This window comes from Mauremys reevesii, linkage group 9 (assembly GCF_016161935.1).
Source record: "Mauremys reevesii isolate NIE-2019 linkage group 9, ASM1616193v1, whole genome shotgun sequence".
In the NCBI taxonomy this organism is placed as follows: Eukaryota; Metazoa; Chordata; order Testudines; family Geoemydidae; genus Mauremys; species Mauremys reevesii.
The window spans coordinates 89017602-89035410 of NC_052631.1; the positions used below are offsets into that span (position 1 = coordinate 89017602).

At 39.6% G+C, this 17809-nt stretch overlaps 1 protein-coding gene and 1 long non-coding RNA gene across 19 annotated transcripts in view; one reads left to right on the top strand and one right to left on the bottom strand.

Annotated features, from left to right (window-relative positions):
• Positions 1 to 17809, top strand: part of TENM1 (teneurin transmembrane protein 1) — a 697978-nt gene that overhangs the window by 555078 nt on the left and 125091 nt on the right. For 14 of the 16 annotated variants that reach the window (XM_039487530.1, XM_039487526.1, XM_039487539.1 and 11 more), the window contains 3 exons: positions 1491 to 1676; positions 2924 to 2947; positions 7007 to 7153. In XM_039487530.1, the coding sequence (XP_039343464.1) occupies positions 1491 to 1676; positions 2924 to 2947; positions 7007 to 7153 (357 nt within the window). The remainder of the gene's footprint in view (positions 1 to 1490; positions 1677 to 2923; positions 2948 to 7006; positions 7154 to 17809) is intronic. The other 2 variants (XM_039487540.1, XM_039487542.1) reach the window with 1 other exon arrangement.
• LOC120371616 overlaps positions 1 to 17809 on the bottom strand; it is a 64511-nt gene that overhangs the window by 26216 nt on the left and 20486 nt on the right. The window lies entirely within an intron of this gene.

A 17809-nucleotide genomic window follows, 5' to 3' on the forward strand; every position in this document is an offset into this window, starting at 1 on the left:
CAATATGTTTGTATTTTAGCATAATTTTGTCATTTTTGTAGCCTATAAGCTTAATATATATTTTATCTACATAGAATGTTTTTAAAAGGTATTGCTGAATAAAACTGCTCCTGACCCTGAAACATTAAAAATGACATTCCTGTGCATATGCTGTAAATCACACAGCTGTCAACATCTGTAATGTTGCATGTTGCATGGTTTGGTTTTCATTACTTTTTTATTCCTGTTGAAAGATTGAAATTGATAAGGACTTTAAATATGTACTTATAAAAAAAATTCATATAGAGTGTCACTTTTTGCCATTACAGACATTCAAGGGGGAGTGTTTGTATATAATAGTTCAGAGTAAGAAATTATCATTCTTTAAAACCTGTCAGGGGAAAATCTTTCCACCATTTGGTATCTCTTTAAATCACCTTTTAAATCAGAACTGACATGGTTATTTTGGCTTATACTTACAGAGCTATCAACTAGCTTCTGGGAAGGAGGAGGAAACATTCCTCCGGCAGGTTAATTGCAGAATAACAAGCAAATTCTGTCTGCTGACACTAATTATTTTAAATAAATTTAAACTACATTGAGCCCTCTTGTAATGAAACCATTCTTTTCACAGAACAACTTCACTCTAAGCGGAGGTAGAATTGCAATTGGCATGTTGTGATTTATTAAAACAATTCAGGACTTTTAATTCTCCTTCACTATGAATGGAGTTTCACTAGGGCCCCCATCCATGCAGAAAAATGTACTGTGAATAGAAATGACTTGCAAGAACTGATCTTGTCACCATGGAATAGTTTTTATAGTTTGACCAGCCAGCCATTGATGGGCAAGAGTAACGCTTTTTAAACACAAACCTTGAAAACCATTGCAGAATTTGACATATTCCTGTGATGAGGGGCCTATATGTGGGTAAGATTGTATTTTTCCAGGGCTGTGGGTTGCTTGCTGTTTAATATACGTTATTTTCTTTTCGTGTATTAGCTCGTTGGCTTTTATTGCCATAAGTGAAGGCCACTACCATCATTACAAACTGATTAATATCCCTGTAATCACTTCGCTGTAATAGATTAGTCACACTTTGTCTTTTAACTCAATCCACCTGGACCCTGTACTTTGAGAACTGCTTAAATAAAAACTGTGTCCTAGATTTCTGAAAACATCTATCAGAATCAGGGATGGATGTGTGCTACATTGGCTTAGAGCCTGATCCAAAATGCACCCAAGTAAATGAAAGTCTTATTGGTTTCAGTGGGCTTTGGATCAAGGCCCTATGGCATGCAATTAGTGGCTGGCCCTAACAAATATAAGGCTTGCTACTTACTTGCTGCTAAAGAAGGAGTAGTTCATATGGTTGCAGCCTGTTTTTCATGATAAAAGTCCTGCATTCAATCGCTCTTGCTGACAGGTGTCTATATGCCTTATCAATGCATAGTCCATAGCAAAACATGAAATTACCATCTAAAAGTATGTATTCTTTTAATCCCATATAGAATTATGCACTATGGACTGTGGTAGCCATGGTGTTTGTTCAAGAGGAATATGCCAATGTGAAGAAGGCTGGGTAGGACCAAGCTGTGAGGAACGTACGTGCCACTCTCACTGTGCTGAACATGGCCAGTGCAAAGACGGGAAGTGTGAGTGCAGCCCCGGATGGGAAGGGGATCATTGCACCATTGGTAAGACTTTTGCATTGTTGGTTTTTTTTAAAAAAGCTGACTAGCTAATAGGAAGATCTGCTGCTGCCATCGACTTTAAGAGCTCTTGGAAAAATTAGAAAGCCAAATTCAGGCCTGGAGTACAGAGATGCCACTCCACTGACTTTGATGGACTGGCACACACTTACACCAGATCCGTATTTGTCACACAGCGTGTGGTCAGTGCAGCTTTTGCTTTACATGCAGCAATACTGATGTAATAGTTGGAAATATCAAATCAAAGATATATATATAGATAGGTTACATTCTAATGCACATCTGAACTACAGTCCTATAGCTACTGAGAATCATAAAAAAATACTTAAAAATTATTAATAGAAGTTGTGAGGGGATGAAACTAGCAGGCAGCTTAAATAATTCTAAATCTGTTGCCTTCATATCAGAGCATTTAAATATTTTGCTTGTCACAAGAGATGGTTTTATAGCAGCCGACTACCACAATATTGTTAATAAGTTTAAGCTTATGAATCTTTTCAGAAGTTATTACTCAGCTGTACAAATGTTAATTGTTATATTTTAATAAAATGTGACACATTTTTACAAAGCTTAATAGTGTTTCTTGCCAAAATGTCATTACTGTTTTCCCAGAGCATTCTTATTCTTAAACATTTTAATTGCATGTAAGAGACCAGGATACCTAATTTTGAGACGTAGGTAGTCCAGACTTTCATGCTTTGCAAATACAGTGCTTATCTTTTTTCTTTTCTGTATTATGAAAATTTGGCTCTTCCTCATTTAATTAAATGGCAAAATTATATAGCAAATGATTCAATTACCTTATAATACCTGCTTATGGGGAGTAAAATTGATAAAAAATAAAGAGAATTTTCTTTATTGTTAGTAAAAATTATTTTGTTCAAGAGATTTGGTTTTGTTTTTTAAAAGGAAGATAACTAAGCAATGACTGAATTAAGCAGAAGGCACAGCTTGCATTACACATGGTAGCGCCCATAATATTAAAAAACAATAACTGAAGAACACACACGTAGCTGCAATTATTGTTTATTGCTATATGAGTCCTTTCTGACATCCTGGATCACAAAATCAGCTATTTGTTTTATTCAAAGTGGTAGGAATAGACCTGATTGCAATAAGAGAGAGACACTTTATCTTAACTGAAGTATGGTAAACTATTAGCAAATGATTTCTTTGTTTTCATTCTGGTGTAGAAATTCAATCTATCACAGTTTTGTTTTTTCTTTTTTAAGCTCACTACTTAGATGCTGTACGAGGTAAGCTTTTCATATCAGCATTGCAAAGGAATAATGAAAGGATACAAAAGTGTTGGGAATGGGGGTATTTGTGTGACTTGTTCCCTTTGAGCCTGCCACTTCCTCTACTGTTAAGATACAATATTTATCCAGGATAGATCAAATGGATGACTGGATAGGTAGGTATATATTTACAGAGAAGTGTAGTTTGTCTAACAAAATATCAGTACATTCTGCATTCTTAGCTCTATATAGTGTCCCAATATTTCATCAGAAGCAGAGGTGTCTAAAGTAAGCATGACTGGAATGTTGCTTTCGCATTTGGTTACCAATTTCCATATATATGTAATATGCTACGTGAGACGAGTCAGATTTCTGCTCATGGTTTCCATTCACGGAGCGATGACAGCACTGAGGACTTGGTATTACCGGAATAATTTGTGTCAATCCTTCCTTCTATTAGAACAACATTTCCATATTTTTATCATCTGCAGCTAGAGAGTAGGTTTCATTTGTGAAGGAAATATGCTTCTCTAAGACTTTGGAGGTGGGGGAGAAATGTACAACAATGCATGTTTTAAAACATGGCATTGTACAGTACTGTGTGAGGTTTTGAGTTATCAGAGGGATTTATAAATATTTGCTCTACCCCACACCCAGGTTGGTTGCTGCTTTGAGCAATTTGTGTGTTTGCCCTTTGGCAGAAAACGCTATCTAGGCTAGAGATGAAATATTTTATTAAACCATTCCAGACCCAAAGAGCTAATTTCTGTGTTGATTTGCACCCTGTGCATGTCCTTTGACATGAATTTGCTCTGCAGGGCCTATGGCTTGTTTCTGGCCCTACATATCTGTCTTTCATGGTTTGGAAGCAATCTCTCAGTCCTAGCCACACTGTTGTGTAAGAAATCACACTGTCCCCTGGGAAGATGGCTCTCAGCAGAGAGATCAGACGAAGCAGGATTCCAAAAAGGATTGGGCACTTATTTATGTATTTATTATTTTTATCTCTTCAGAATTAAATAACAATAAGAAATGTTCATACAAAAAGCCCTAGGTTACCTGAGAATTATAAAGGACATTCATAAAGGACAACCACCCTAGGCAAAATATAATCATTAAATATACCAATAATGCATTAACTCAGCTGGCCAATAAATCAAAACAGAAAAAACAGCCCCTTTAATCTCCACGGGAACATACCCTCAACTTTCCAAAAAAAAAAAAAATCTGTGAAATGAATGGCTTTGACAGTGTACTGGAAGATTGTCAAGATCAAGCTATTTCATACCAACGAGGAACAAGTTCTAGAATCCCAGGGCCCTTATAGACAGCACCTTACCAGCAGACCCTCTCTATTTTATAATGAGGAGGGAATGTAGCTCAAGCATTCCTGCTGATGGCAACTATGGCAGCATGTCAGGGGGGAGGTGATTCTTCAGGTAGGCAGAGGCTAGGAATTTAAAGGCATTGTAAGTTGTAAGTAACAATTTAAACTCTACCAGGAGACCAGTAGGCAGCTGATGCAGATCTTGGAGCCATGGTGTGACGTATAATTTATGTGGATAACAAGAACTATCCAGAGCTATAAAAGCAAGGATTAAAAAGGCAAAACACAAGGATCCTGGAAAGAAACAACACTCTGACTTTTGGGAGTTAGAAAAAGAATGTTCTCTGTGTGCAGGCTGTTCTGTAATGCATCTTTCTCTGAAGCACATGATACTGGCCACTCTGAGCCAGAATACTGGACTATATGGACCACTACAGAAGTTGGTCCAATAAAAGGTATTACCTCATCCATTTTGTGTGTCTAGATGGACCACTGGTATTTAGGCTCTGTCTCTTTGGCTGGCAGTTCCAAACACCATTTGCAATATCTCCTTTAGTGGCTGCCAGAAACCCCTGCAGACTGAGTCTTCCTTTCCTCTTAGAATCAAATCTTTTCCTTTTGATAGTGCAGAAGTGTCAACATGCACTTTCAGATATAGAGAGGCATTGAATTCCTGTGAGTCCATTCTGGCAAAGAGAAAACATTCATTTATAAAGGGATGACACTTGTAGTGTTAAATTGATTGCTAAGCTCTATCCATTGTCCTTTGACTCCCTGTGTGGTAAGGTAAAGATCTGACAAAAATCTGTACTGGCACCAAACTATACAAGCAGATGGACATAAGTGGGCACATCCAAGAGATTATCTGTCTGTCATACTGAGCAAGGAACCTAGTTGAAAATGCCGAAATTACTGTTAATTCAGAGTTTACAAACCCTGGGGATGATGCAATTGATCCATTTTTAGATCTAGTTTCATAATTTACAGAAAGAAACCAAAACATTTCATACAGCCACCAAAGGGCAAGTGTTTGTCTTATTTGAACTGGATACAGAGTTGTAAGGAAGTGGGAGGGGGCATTACAATAAAAAACCCCTGTGACGGGTTGGATCACAGAACCTCCCCCTTGGGAGCTGCCACCCAATGTGCCAAGACTACCTCTGCTCCTGCTTTCCCTGCCAGCTTGGGAACCCAGCACCCTGTCTTGCTGAGCCAGACACTCTCGTCTGCTCCAACAAAGACCCAGGGTCTGAATTACTTGACCCAAAAGCTGCAGGTTTACCTGAAAGCAGCTAACAGAAGTGTTCCTGTCTTTAACACCCAGATGTCTAAACCCAAATAAATCTGTTTTACCCTGTATAAAGCTTATGCAGGGTAAACTCACAAATTGTTCACCCTCTATAACACTGATAGAGAGAGATGCACAGTTGTTTGCTCCCCCAGGTATTAATACATATTCTGAGTTATTTAATAAGTAAAAAGTGATTTTATTAAATATAGAAAGTAGGATTTAAGTGGTTCCAAGTAGTAACAGACAGAACAAAGTAAGTCACCAAGCAAAATAAAATAAAATGTGCAAATCTATGTCTAATCAAACTGAATACAGATAATCTCACCCTTATTGATGCTTCAGTAAGTTTTTTCCTCAGACTGGACACCTTCCAGGCCTGGGCACAATTCTTTCCCCTGGTACAGCTCTTGTTCCAGCTCAGGTGGTAGCTAGGGGATTCTTCATGATGGCTCTTCCTTCTTTGTTCTCTTCCACCCGTTTATATATCTTTTGCATAAGGCGGGAATCCTTTGTCCCTCTCTGGGTTCCCACCCCCTCCTTCTCAATGGAAAGACACCAGGTTAAAGATCGATTCCAGTTCAGGTGACATGATCACATGTCACTGCAAGACTTCATTGCCCACTTGCCAGCACACACGTATATAGGAAGACTTACAGGTAAAACAGAGCCATCTGCAGACAATTATCCTGGTTAATGGGTGTCATCAAGATTCCTAACCACCATTAATGGCCCACACTTTGCATAATTACAATAGGCCCTCAGAATTATATTTCGTATTTCTAGTTTCAGATACAAGAGTGGTACATTTATACAAATAGAATGATCACACTCAGATTATAAGCTTTGTAATGATAACTGACAAGAGACCTTTTGCATGAAGCATATTCCAGTTACATTATATTCACTCATTAGCATATTTTTATAAAACCATATAGACTGCTACATAACACCCTCCATTTTCCTTCCCTAGGAAAATACTTCAGAATGAATCAGAACAGGCTTCCCTACCCCTGCTCGGTTTGTGTGGGTTTCCACACCTACAGTATCTGCTGCTTCCAGATTCGCTCACCTAAAATTATTTGCCTACATTTTGTAAACTCATCTTTTGTGTCAAAGTTTCATATAGAAACTCTGTCATGAGCACAATTGATACTAGGTATGAAAACCAAGATAGAAAGAAGTTGTTTGTATGTGCAAAGCAGATAGATAGACTTCTGATTACTCAATTTGTGTGTGCACCCACATCTGAGTTTTTGTGTCCACAAGATTTTAGGCACCAAAAAATAAGCCTTTTTAACTTAGGCATGCTTTTCTAGGCAAGCAGAGTTGAATATTTGTCCAAGAATGTGACTGGAGTCCAAAGTAGACCAACTGATATAATTTGACAGTAGCAAATATTATTATGTAATTTTAAAGAAACTCCTGCATGAAGCCTTGTTCTTTACATTTTCTTCTCTAGATGGCTGCCCGGGACTGTGTTATGGAAATGGGAGATGCACTCTTGATCAGAATGGATGGCACTGTGTGTGTCAGGTGGGATGGAGTGGCACAGGATGTAACGTTGTCATGGAAATGGTGTGTGGGGATAATATGGATAATGATGGAGGTACTGTACATGCTCCTTTATTTACTTTTTAGTTCTTATGTAGTTCCTTCACTGCTGGCCCATATCTTGTCTTTATGTGAGTTTGTCTTTCCTATCATAGAGGCCCAATGCTATATCCCTTTCTAATGTGAATAGTCCTGTTGACTTCAGTTGGATTACTTCCATGAATGAGTAGTTGCAGGGTCTGACCTCTATACTGTAAGCTCTTTGGAGAGGAAATCTATCTCCCTGCTTATATGGTCTCCATTATCATAGTACCAGAATGTGTTTTGAAAAAATCCATGTTTTCATAATAATTATGTTGTTGTTCTTTTATTTCCTTCCATAAAACCTGAAATAACTCCATAGACTATAAACATGCCTTATGAGGAACTGTAGTCTTTGTCAGACTGACAATAGACACACAAATGAAATTTAAAATTCTGTCCTAACATTCTTGTATGACTAACAGAATATACATTGATACATTATCATAATATCAATATTATGAAAGAAATTCTTCAGAAAATATAAAATCATCCGTTGAGACATGCTCTTAGTAAGCAAATTAGTTCCTTAATTTTAACAGAGAGTCACAGTTATAACAGGAAATTGTGGCACATAAATTTGAGATGTTGCTGAGCAAACGATTAGCAAGTATGCTGAGGATCACTAAGCCAGAGGTAACTTTTAAATATAGCATGTGATCTAAACATAAAAACATAACAATGTACAATTAAAGCAGCCTCTCTCTTGCTCTGTTTTCCCCTGTTGGATCGTGTATCTGCAGTTAAGTATTCCCAGTCACTGCGGTCCTCGTTTCACTCCAATGATTCATAGATTTTTAAGACTAGAAGGGACCATTGTGATCATCTGTTCTGTGTAACACAGGCTATCAGACAATTCACATTTAAGTCCAATAGCTGCTTAAACTAGAATATATCTTTTAGAAAAATATCCAGTCTTGATTTAAGGGTTTTCCATCCCACAACCCAAGCTAAGCCGTGAAGATTAGTTTCTTCCAGTCATTAATTACCCTCATTGTTAAAAACTTACACCTTATTTCTAGTCTGAATTTATCTAGCTTCAACTTGCAGCCATTGGCACTTGTTATATCTTTGTCCACTAGATTGAAGAGACCTCTGTTACCTCCTCTATTCGGTTCTCCATGTGGGTACTTATAGACAGTGATCATGTCACCCCCTTAACCTTATTTTTTATAACCTAAACTGAGCTCCTTGAGTCTTTCACTAAAGGCATGTTTTCCAATACTTTATTCGTGGCTCTTCTCTGAACCCTCTCCAATTTTTTGAATTGTGGACACCAAAAAGGGACACAGTATTCCAGTAGCAGTCACACCAGTGCCAAATACAAAGGTAATATAACCTCCTTACTCCTACTTTTTTGCCACAGTATCACACTCAGAGCTCATATTCAGCGGGTTACCTACCATGACCTAAAAGCTTTCTCAGAGTCACTCCCTCCCAGGATAGAGTCCCCCATCCTGGAAGGGATGGCCTTCATTCTTTGTTCCTAGATATATGACCCTTACATTTGGCAATATTGAAATGCACGTTATTTGCTTGTATCCAGCTTACCAAGTCATCCAGATTGCTCTGCATCAGTGACCTGCCCTCTATATCATTTACCACTCCTCCAATCTTGTATCATCTGCAGATTTATCAGTAATGGTTGTATATTTTCGTCCAGGTCATTTTTAAAAAAATGTTAAATAAGATAGATCCAAGAATCGACTCCTATGGGATCCTCACTAGAAACAGACCCACTCAGTGATGTTTCCCCATTCACAGTTACACTCTGAGACCTATCTGCCAGTTTTTAATCCATTTAATGTGTTCATTTTGATTATTTTCCATATGGACCCCTATGACCTTTTGGCACTGCCATCATAATGTCTGAATCCAATTCAGAGTTGTCCTCCTGTTATTCCAATTTGCCCTCTATCATCCATCCTTTTTCACTTTATTTCCCCTTTAAGAGTAGTGGTGCCTAGGGATCAACCCACCCCGTCACATGACATGGCCGTTAAGATTTGGAAAGATCTGCTAGAGCGAAAGACCGCGGTATAGGTAAAGAGAAAATGGTCCTGGGATAAGAAGTGTTTGGCAGACACTCCCATCACTGTTTCTTTAAAGGCCTGAGATCAGGAGTCTTGCGGAGTAGGCAGGGCAAGCTTCCCCTCTCATCCCTTTAGTAGCTTTAGTAGGGGGACCATGTATATATTGCCTTCTCCCTCATAGCAGGGCAGACAGCAGCAGGGGAAAGTCTGCCTGGAAAAACCTCCAAGCCTGAGGGTGGAATGACTGATTGGGAAAAGGGCCAGCTGAAGTAGAAGCTGTCTGAGGCTCTACAGCTTGCCTAATTTACAACTCCAGCTCCAAGGAGGAAAGGTAGGGGACTTCGGTCTTAAGGAGGGGGACAGAGGAATTGTCCAAAATACAACCTATTACCAGGAGGAGGACTGGGGACTTCTGAACATGGGGAGGAAACTGACTAGGACTTTTACATGGACCCATATTCGGCATGAACTTGAGCTGCTAAATACGTGAGTGGCCCTCTAGAGAGAAAATAAACCAGACTCCCAAAGGGAGTTGAACTAATCTGGTCTGGTTAATTGTGTGAAAGGACCCAGCGGCTGCTGAGTGCAACACACCTGCAGTACCATTGTGGGGCCATAAGGAAATGTGTTGGAGAGCTTCACCCCATGACACTCCTCCATCCACGACCCATAAACTCACTCTATTCTTCCAATCTGTGTAGTCTAATCTGTATCCCTTCACACAGCATTCCACTCTCGGGGTCACTACTCTCTCCCCTGCTCTCCAAACCACTGACTCACTTACACTCTCTCCCTTTAAATCTGTCCATAAAACCCTGTTTATCCTGCAATATATGTAAAGCATTTTCTGATACACTCTGTGAACTGGTTCTATATAAATTGCCTCATATTGTGTTTTTTGCCTGCTTTATATTCTGCAGTAACAGTGAGTTATTGAGAGTTGGCAGCATTAACTCTAAATCTCCTTGAATTTGTCAGTTTAAGGCAGATACTTAACATCATTTCACTGTAAATTTTAAAATTATTTTTATGGTAGCGTAATGTATGGGGACAGCTCCATTGAAATTAAAATTAAAGATAAGTGGGGAGAGAAATACTTAATTTGCCTGGTTGCTACAGCTGGGCTAACTGCCATTAGTTTCACTTCACAATCAGTTGTTTTTTACAAAAAAAAATTGAAGTTTTTTTCACATTAAAATCACTTCTTTTTCCATCTTAAATTCATAGGGCCTGATTCTGGTCTCACTTACACAGGTATAAATCAGAAGGAATTCCACTGAAGTTAATTGTATTACACTGGTGTTAAATTGGTATGGGATCAGAAGCAGGGTTCCAGGCCTTGTATACATAAAACCACAGAAATTAGATCTGGAAAAGATCTGTTACATTATCCACTCCAACCCCTCTGCCACTGTAGGATTGTTCCTTAGAGCACACTTTCTAACTCTTGGTCTCATCTAGTTGTACGTGTACCATATCATTAGGTTTCCACATGGGAAAGGTCCCATTAAGGCTGATTGTGTTTAAATTAAATATTTATGTCTTTATGCAGAGAGCTTGGGAAGTGTTCTGAGCTCTAAGATCCTTAGGAGAAAGACATTACTGAAGCACAAAATGGTAGCAGTAGCATATATCAAACAAACAACATTAAGGATCAGGACCTGAAAATTTAGTCTGAATTCTGGGTTGAGACTCAGGTTTGATATAGATGAAAGGTATTTTTGACTGAAAAAAATCCATTTTCTCCTTACAAAAATTAATCCAAATACATTGTCGAATAAAAGCCAATTTTTAATTTTAATAAAAGTATAAAAACACATTTCCTTAGTTCTAAGTGTGAGTATCTAATGACATGACCTATCTAGAACTGAAAACCCACACAAAAAACCTTGCACAAAACCCTCCCACTTCTGGAGAGACAATATCTTAAATTCTTTTTTAAACAATTACTCTAGTATGCAATGTATGCATTCATATGGGCCCTGATTCCGCAAACTCTTAGGCATGTAGGTCTGTGTCAGTGGAATTATTCGTGGCAGTAGAGTTAAACATGTGCATCTGTATTTGCCAGTTTGCAGCACAGTACTTATCACTTGTTCTTTTGTGGTAAACTCATCCAAAACTCCCACCCGATTGGATAATGAGTGTACCAGAACCACCCCTGTCATTCTCCTCATCAGCTTTTTCCCCACTTGTGGTCTGCAGGGTATGTTCACCTACTTAATTATCTCTAAAAATACAGCTACAAACTGACAGCATATAAAAGGTGCACAATCACATGGTTTTTATTAGCTTTTGAGGCGTACATCTGTGGCATGTTGGCACAGTTATATAACGCTGGGATCTCCAACAGATGTCCTCTTCGGTGTGGAATGTTGCTTTCTGTGGGATTACAACAGTATTTCCTGTTCTCATTTCCTCTCTCATCTTTCAGTGTCATGGCTGACCTAATTTCAGTTTTATTTTAGAAGATGATCACTCAGCTCATCTGAAGAGGTTGTTTCCTCTGTCTTGCCACTATTTTGAGAGTTCTTTTGGAATCATCTAGCTCTGTGAAACTGCTTGAAACTCTCTGCTGAATTCTGTTAATTAAGGCTCTCTCTGAATAAGGCCTAAGTAGCTAGAAAATACTGCAGCAGCAGTACTGGATGCAGAACATCCATCCAGGGCTGGCTTTAGGTTAATTCCCCCGATTCCCAGGAATCGGGCCCCGCGCCTTAGACGCCTTTTTAATTAAAAAATTTTTTTTTACTCACCCGCGAGGCGGGAGGGTCCGCTCCAGGTCTTCGACGACATTTCAGCAGCAGGTGGTCCTTCGGTGCCACGGAAGACCCGGAGCAACCCCCCCGCCACTGAAGTGCCGCCGAAACCACGGACTGCTGCCAGGTATTCAAATTGGGCCCCGCAGTTCATAAAGCCAGCCCTGCATCCATCCCTCCTGCCCAGCCATACTCCATGCTATTCTTTTTACCATTGGGTTATTTTTTCCTCTTATATCTCATTACATGATTGTGCAGACTGTCATTTGCACTCATTTATTTGATGCTGAGCCCCTATTTTAAGTTTATCTGGTTCTGTCTTTTCAACTATTTGCTTTCTTTAAATGAATCCCTATACTTTGTTTTTGAAATAAAAATACTGTTTACTACAAGCATTCGCTAAACACCTAAAGCTCTCTACCGTCACTTTTCAGCCAGTTATTGAATCTGATCGAAGTACAAGAAAAATATATATGACTTGGTTTAGCTTTTGGTTGGTGGCCAGTGCTGTAAAAATATTGACAAGTGTATCAGACCTATCTATTAGCATTTTAATAGTATATCAGTCATTGAGACATAGAGTCCTTATACAAGTAACATACTATTATTATATAATGGAAATAGTTTTCATTGTTGCTGACACTTCCGAAAATCAGGCTTGATATATTTTCTATTCATTGTGTGTTCAAGGCCAAAGACCACTGAGTGCCTGAACAAATATATCTAAAAGTAAATGGTATCTCTCAAACAAAATACTATGAAGACTTCCTTCTACACATGGACTTTGGCCGGTTTTAAGTATACTCCTGCAAAGCCCAGAATTTTCAATTAATGACTTCAGGTAGCTGTTGTCTTATTGCTACGTGTTGTAGCTGAAACTTGAGGAACAGCTGAGATTTTTGCATGCAGCACTGGAAACTCTAACATTTTTGCTGCTTAGTTTCTTCTTCTTTTCAGTGATTCCTAGCAATTGTAATTGAACTTAACTGAACTTGTGGTGAAACAAACTAGCACAGGCGTTATATAGGGGCTATTTGAAATAAAAGAAGGCAAAATTAGTTTAAGTCCTACTGAGGCTATTTTAATCTGTTAAGGAAAAGACAAAAATATTGAGCAATCTGTGCAGCAATATGAAATGCTCAAATACCACAAAAAGCTCACATGGTTGAGCTTTATCTGGCTGTTCTGCATAGAGGGGATGAGGAGAGTGAGAGAACGAGGTTCACCTGCCCACCTGAAAAAAAAATCATGGCCCTCCACACTGTCCGTGGAGGGGTCCTGACCACATGATTAGGTGGACCCCATCCCTGGCTCACTCCTAGTACTTTTCTTTGCATTTCTGTGATATGGAGACCTCTGAGATACCTTTGGTTCTCTGAGTCCTCAGCCAAGAGATGACTATCATTTCATCACAGACCCATTTTTGGATGCTTCAAGTCCCTTTCAGTCCTTGCTATGTTTATCCTATAGATTCTCTGCCCTGTTTCTGTGCTTTGGACAGTGTTGTGCCCCATGGTGCTGTGGCCATGGAATTTGTCACATGTCTGCCTGTCTGTCTATATGTAAAATTAAAGCGGAGATTCCAGAATACAATTCTTCAATGAGGGGATGATTCTGTAGCAAGTTCCATGACCACAAAACCATGTATTACATAGTGCAGTGGTTCCCAAACTTGTTCTGCCGCTTGTGCAGGGAAAGCCCCGGTGGCCCGGGCTGGTTTGTTTACCTGCCGCGTCCGCAGGTTCAGCTGATCGCGGCTTCCAGTGGCCACAGTTCGCTGCTCCAGGCCAATGGGAGCTGCTAGAAGTGGCACGGGCCAAGGGACTTACTGGCTGCTGCTTCCAGCAGCTCCCATTGGCCTGGAGCAGCGAACCGCAGCCACTGGAAGCCGTGATCGTCCGAACCTGCGGACGCGGCAGGTAAATAAACCAGCCTGGGCCACCAGAGGCTTTCCCTGCACAAGTGGTGGAACAAGTTTGGGAACTACTGACTGAGGCTTTGGCTACACTTGCAGCGCTTTGAAGCGCTAAGTGTAGTCAAAGCGCCAGCGCTGGGAGAGAGCTCTCCCAGCGCTGTCCGTACTCCACCTCCGTGTGGGGAATAACGTACAGCGCTGGGAGCCACGCTCCCAGCGCTGGGGCTTTGACCACACTGGCGCTTTGCAGCGCCGCAATTTGCAGCGCTGGAGAGGGTGTGTTTTCACACCCTGCTGCAGCGCTGCAAATTTGCAAGTGTAGCCAAGGCCATAGTGTAAACACATTCCATTGTGAAATTCAGAAGTTAACCTTGAGACTGTAAATGGAGTGTAAACAATGCAATGATGTCTCCCTGAGTCTGCAGAGAGTCAGAAACAATATTTCTGAGAGGTGCGAACTGCCGCTTCATCTCAAAACTTACAGATGACAATTTAAACAATGACATTGTTAGCTATTTCATGGCTAATCATTTTAGCAGAAACATCTACCAAATGTGCCCCTTATCCTAAAAAAACAAAAAAACCTCAACACCTCCTCAAGTGAGGAGTTTCATATCAAAATAAGTAACGTGAGGTACTATACTGATTGAATTAGTCACTTTCATAGTTAATTAATAAAAACTGTGAATATTTCCAGTCCACTTCACTAGAGTGCAGAAAAATCCACCCTGCTGTCTCACGTATAGCACCTTGTTATTTGCTCCCCCATTCAACTGTTCCATACTCTGTTCCCGTGATCTACTCAGTTATGCTCTTGGTATTTTACTAATTATATTTACAGACTGGAGAAAATGGATCAAATTTAAAAGAATATTAGTTTGTGACACTCCCATAGCTGCCAAGATGAAATGTAAGAAACTCAAGGAGAGACGTGAACACTAGAAGAGCCAGAATTTGATACGTGGCTGGGCCTATAGCTGCTCACCTATACATTTCACTCAATTTATATTCTTTTTATTAACTTTTGTGGTTAGTAAATAATATGAACCTACAGTTAACAAAATGCCTCTTTGTTTTCCCAGTGGCATTTTATTTTCTGGAGGATGTAATAGAAATATTAATGTTTCTCAGTACACATAAAACCCAAGTGTGATAAATGTGACATACGTTTACTACACAGTGCTTGCCTCAAATGTAGTATAATGTGATACTCTTTTATAGTAAAAGAAATAGACACTAGGTTAATAGAAGTATTTAAATTAGCTTACTGTGCATTTATGTCTCGATCATAGTCATGAGTTACATAAGGAGTTCCCCTGAGGGGCCAACCAGAATTACAGACCCTATACTCCCTGACACCAGGATGCTCATAACCATGCTCACTCTTAATGTGTCAGGCCAGCAGAGTAGCCAGCCATGCTTGAGGGAGCATGCTTAATTCACTATGGGTATGTCTACACAGCAATTAAAAACCCGGGGCTGGCCTGAGCCAGCTGACTCAGGCTTACAGGGCTCAAGCTGATGAATTGTTTAATTGTAGTTGTAGACATTTGAGCTTGGGGTGGAGCCCGGGTTCTAGGACTCTGCAAGGTGGGAGGGTCCCAGGTCTTAGGCTGCAGCCCAAACATCTGCACCTCAGTTAAACAGCCTCTTACTCTGAGCCCAGAGAGCCCAAGTCAGCTGGCATGGGGCAACTGTGAGTTTTTAATTGATGTGTAGACATACCCTAAGTGTGTCATAGTTTGCATGCTCCCCCCAATCACTTTCTGAGCCTTTAATGACCACTGTAGAAGCACAGCAAGGCACAGATGCCCTGAAAAGGAGTTAATTTTCATCTTGGCTAGCGAAGCCTGGTGATGCCTCATAAAGAAAATGGTAACTCTCATTCAATAATATTAAACGAGTAATGTGAACTTTGTGTGAGATTTTGGTGCAAAGATGTAAATGGATAATAAATATTTATTCTGTTGCTTTTAGAAATGTGCGTGCAAGGTTCACTTCCCCATCAAGGCAATGCAAAAATGTTGTCCCAAATTATCTTAGTTACAGTGCAGCAGTCTGGCTGAGAACATAATATGGCCTCTTGTGTTTTCATGCTGTGCCTTTTCATTAAGGTAATTTAAAGTTGAGGGTGCTACAGATGTTCCTTGTCTGGCAACACCCTCCCTATGCTTGGCAGACCAGTATGCTGAAGCCCAGGTCAGCTACTTATTAACAGCTTGAATTCCTATAACACGTGATCAAGTTGCTCTTTGTGAACTCTATTTTAGGAAAACAACAAGGAGTCCAGTGGCACTTTAAAGACTAACAGATTTATTTGGGCATGCTTGGGGGTCACATCATTAGAGAAGTACTTTGGGAACTTTTACATTTTAAGTAAAGCAGATAATCAGTCGTTACCTTTCCCACATGAAACTAAAGGCATTTGAAAGTTGTATAACCATGATGCTAGCCAACCTGTGATTATTCCTTTCAGGTTTAGATTACACAAACTTTAATCACTCCTATTGTAGTGAACTGATTGTACTATATTGCCAATTGTGCCCCACTGCTTCTTATGTAACACAACAGTAGAACTGCTAATATCAAACCCAAGTAGTTTACACTTCAGTGCTACATTTTAGCCTAGCCGTATGCGGTTTTATCCAGTGTGATAATTGATGGTTGAGTCTTCGGTATACTGGATCACTCACTGTATGAATTACCAGTTTATGCTGTGTGTAGCTGTTGATATTCCAGTGTTTTGTCTCTTGAAATTTAATAGTAACCTTAACACACACAAGGTCTGTTGTGTCATTTTTACACTGCCTACTTACCAAAATGAAGACTGATTTGTTGAGAACTGAAAATAATTTTGAGGTATTTTCAGAGTCTTGAGTTTATAAATCAGATTTCTGGAGGTTTCTTCTTATATTTAAAATTCCATTGTTATCGGAATTTAGGGGTTGGCATATTGAAACTGATATCCTTAGTGTATTTATGAATGGGAATTGTGTTACCAAAGCTTCCTGTCGTGTAACTTGAGATACTGCATCTCACGTTCTCCTCTACAAAAGTTGAGTGACCATTAAAACCATTTAAAAATCGTGTTGTCCAATCTATATATCAGCTTCCAGTCATTAAAATAGTCTTTCAGCCAGCCTGCTCAGGATTTTTTACCGATTACTTTTAGTGCATATAAATGTTCAATTAGAAAAGTAAAGTGCAATCTGATGAAAAAAAGATTTTAGGAAAGTTTACTGAAAGGAGGGAGATGTAAATTTTAAGAGAACCTGGAAATATAGGACTAAATCTTGAGAGACTGCCCGGCACAGTCCTGAAGGGACATAATGGGGAGTGTGGAAGACATGATGTATGGAAGTGGGAGTCAAACACAGTAAGAATCCACAAGCCCCAAAACCCATGTAGGAGGTTATGGCAGGCTGTGTCTATGATTCCCGCAAACATACAGAAATAGCCTGAGTCAGCTGGACCTGAGTCAGCTATGTGGGTTTGAAGGCTCCAATCACATGTTGTTTCTAAAGCTTCCTTCCATCATCACCCCTTGTCTTTCACAGTATTTTTCTCAAAGCACTGCCCATTTACTCTGCTTTGCTCCATCTGTGACTGAAAAGAAAATTCTTAAAAGCAGAATAAAATCTCACCTATCCAACCAAATGGTAAAAATGATGAGATGGGAAAATGGATTTTATTTATACAGAGTAAGAGAGAGAGCGAGAAGACATTAGTGTTAATCTAACAGCTGCAAAACACACTGCTTTGCAGCGTGACAGTTGCAGCTCCTGGTTTACCAGTACTTTCTCTGCCTGCATAGTTGTTTCTTGTTTGTCGTTTTATTTTCAGCTCTTCAGAGAAGTCATATTTCCTCCCTGTACAATACAGCTAAGTATCTTGTTGGTGCTTACAGTAACAATAATACTGAC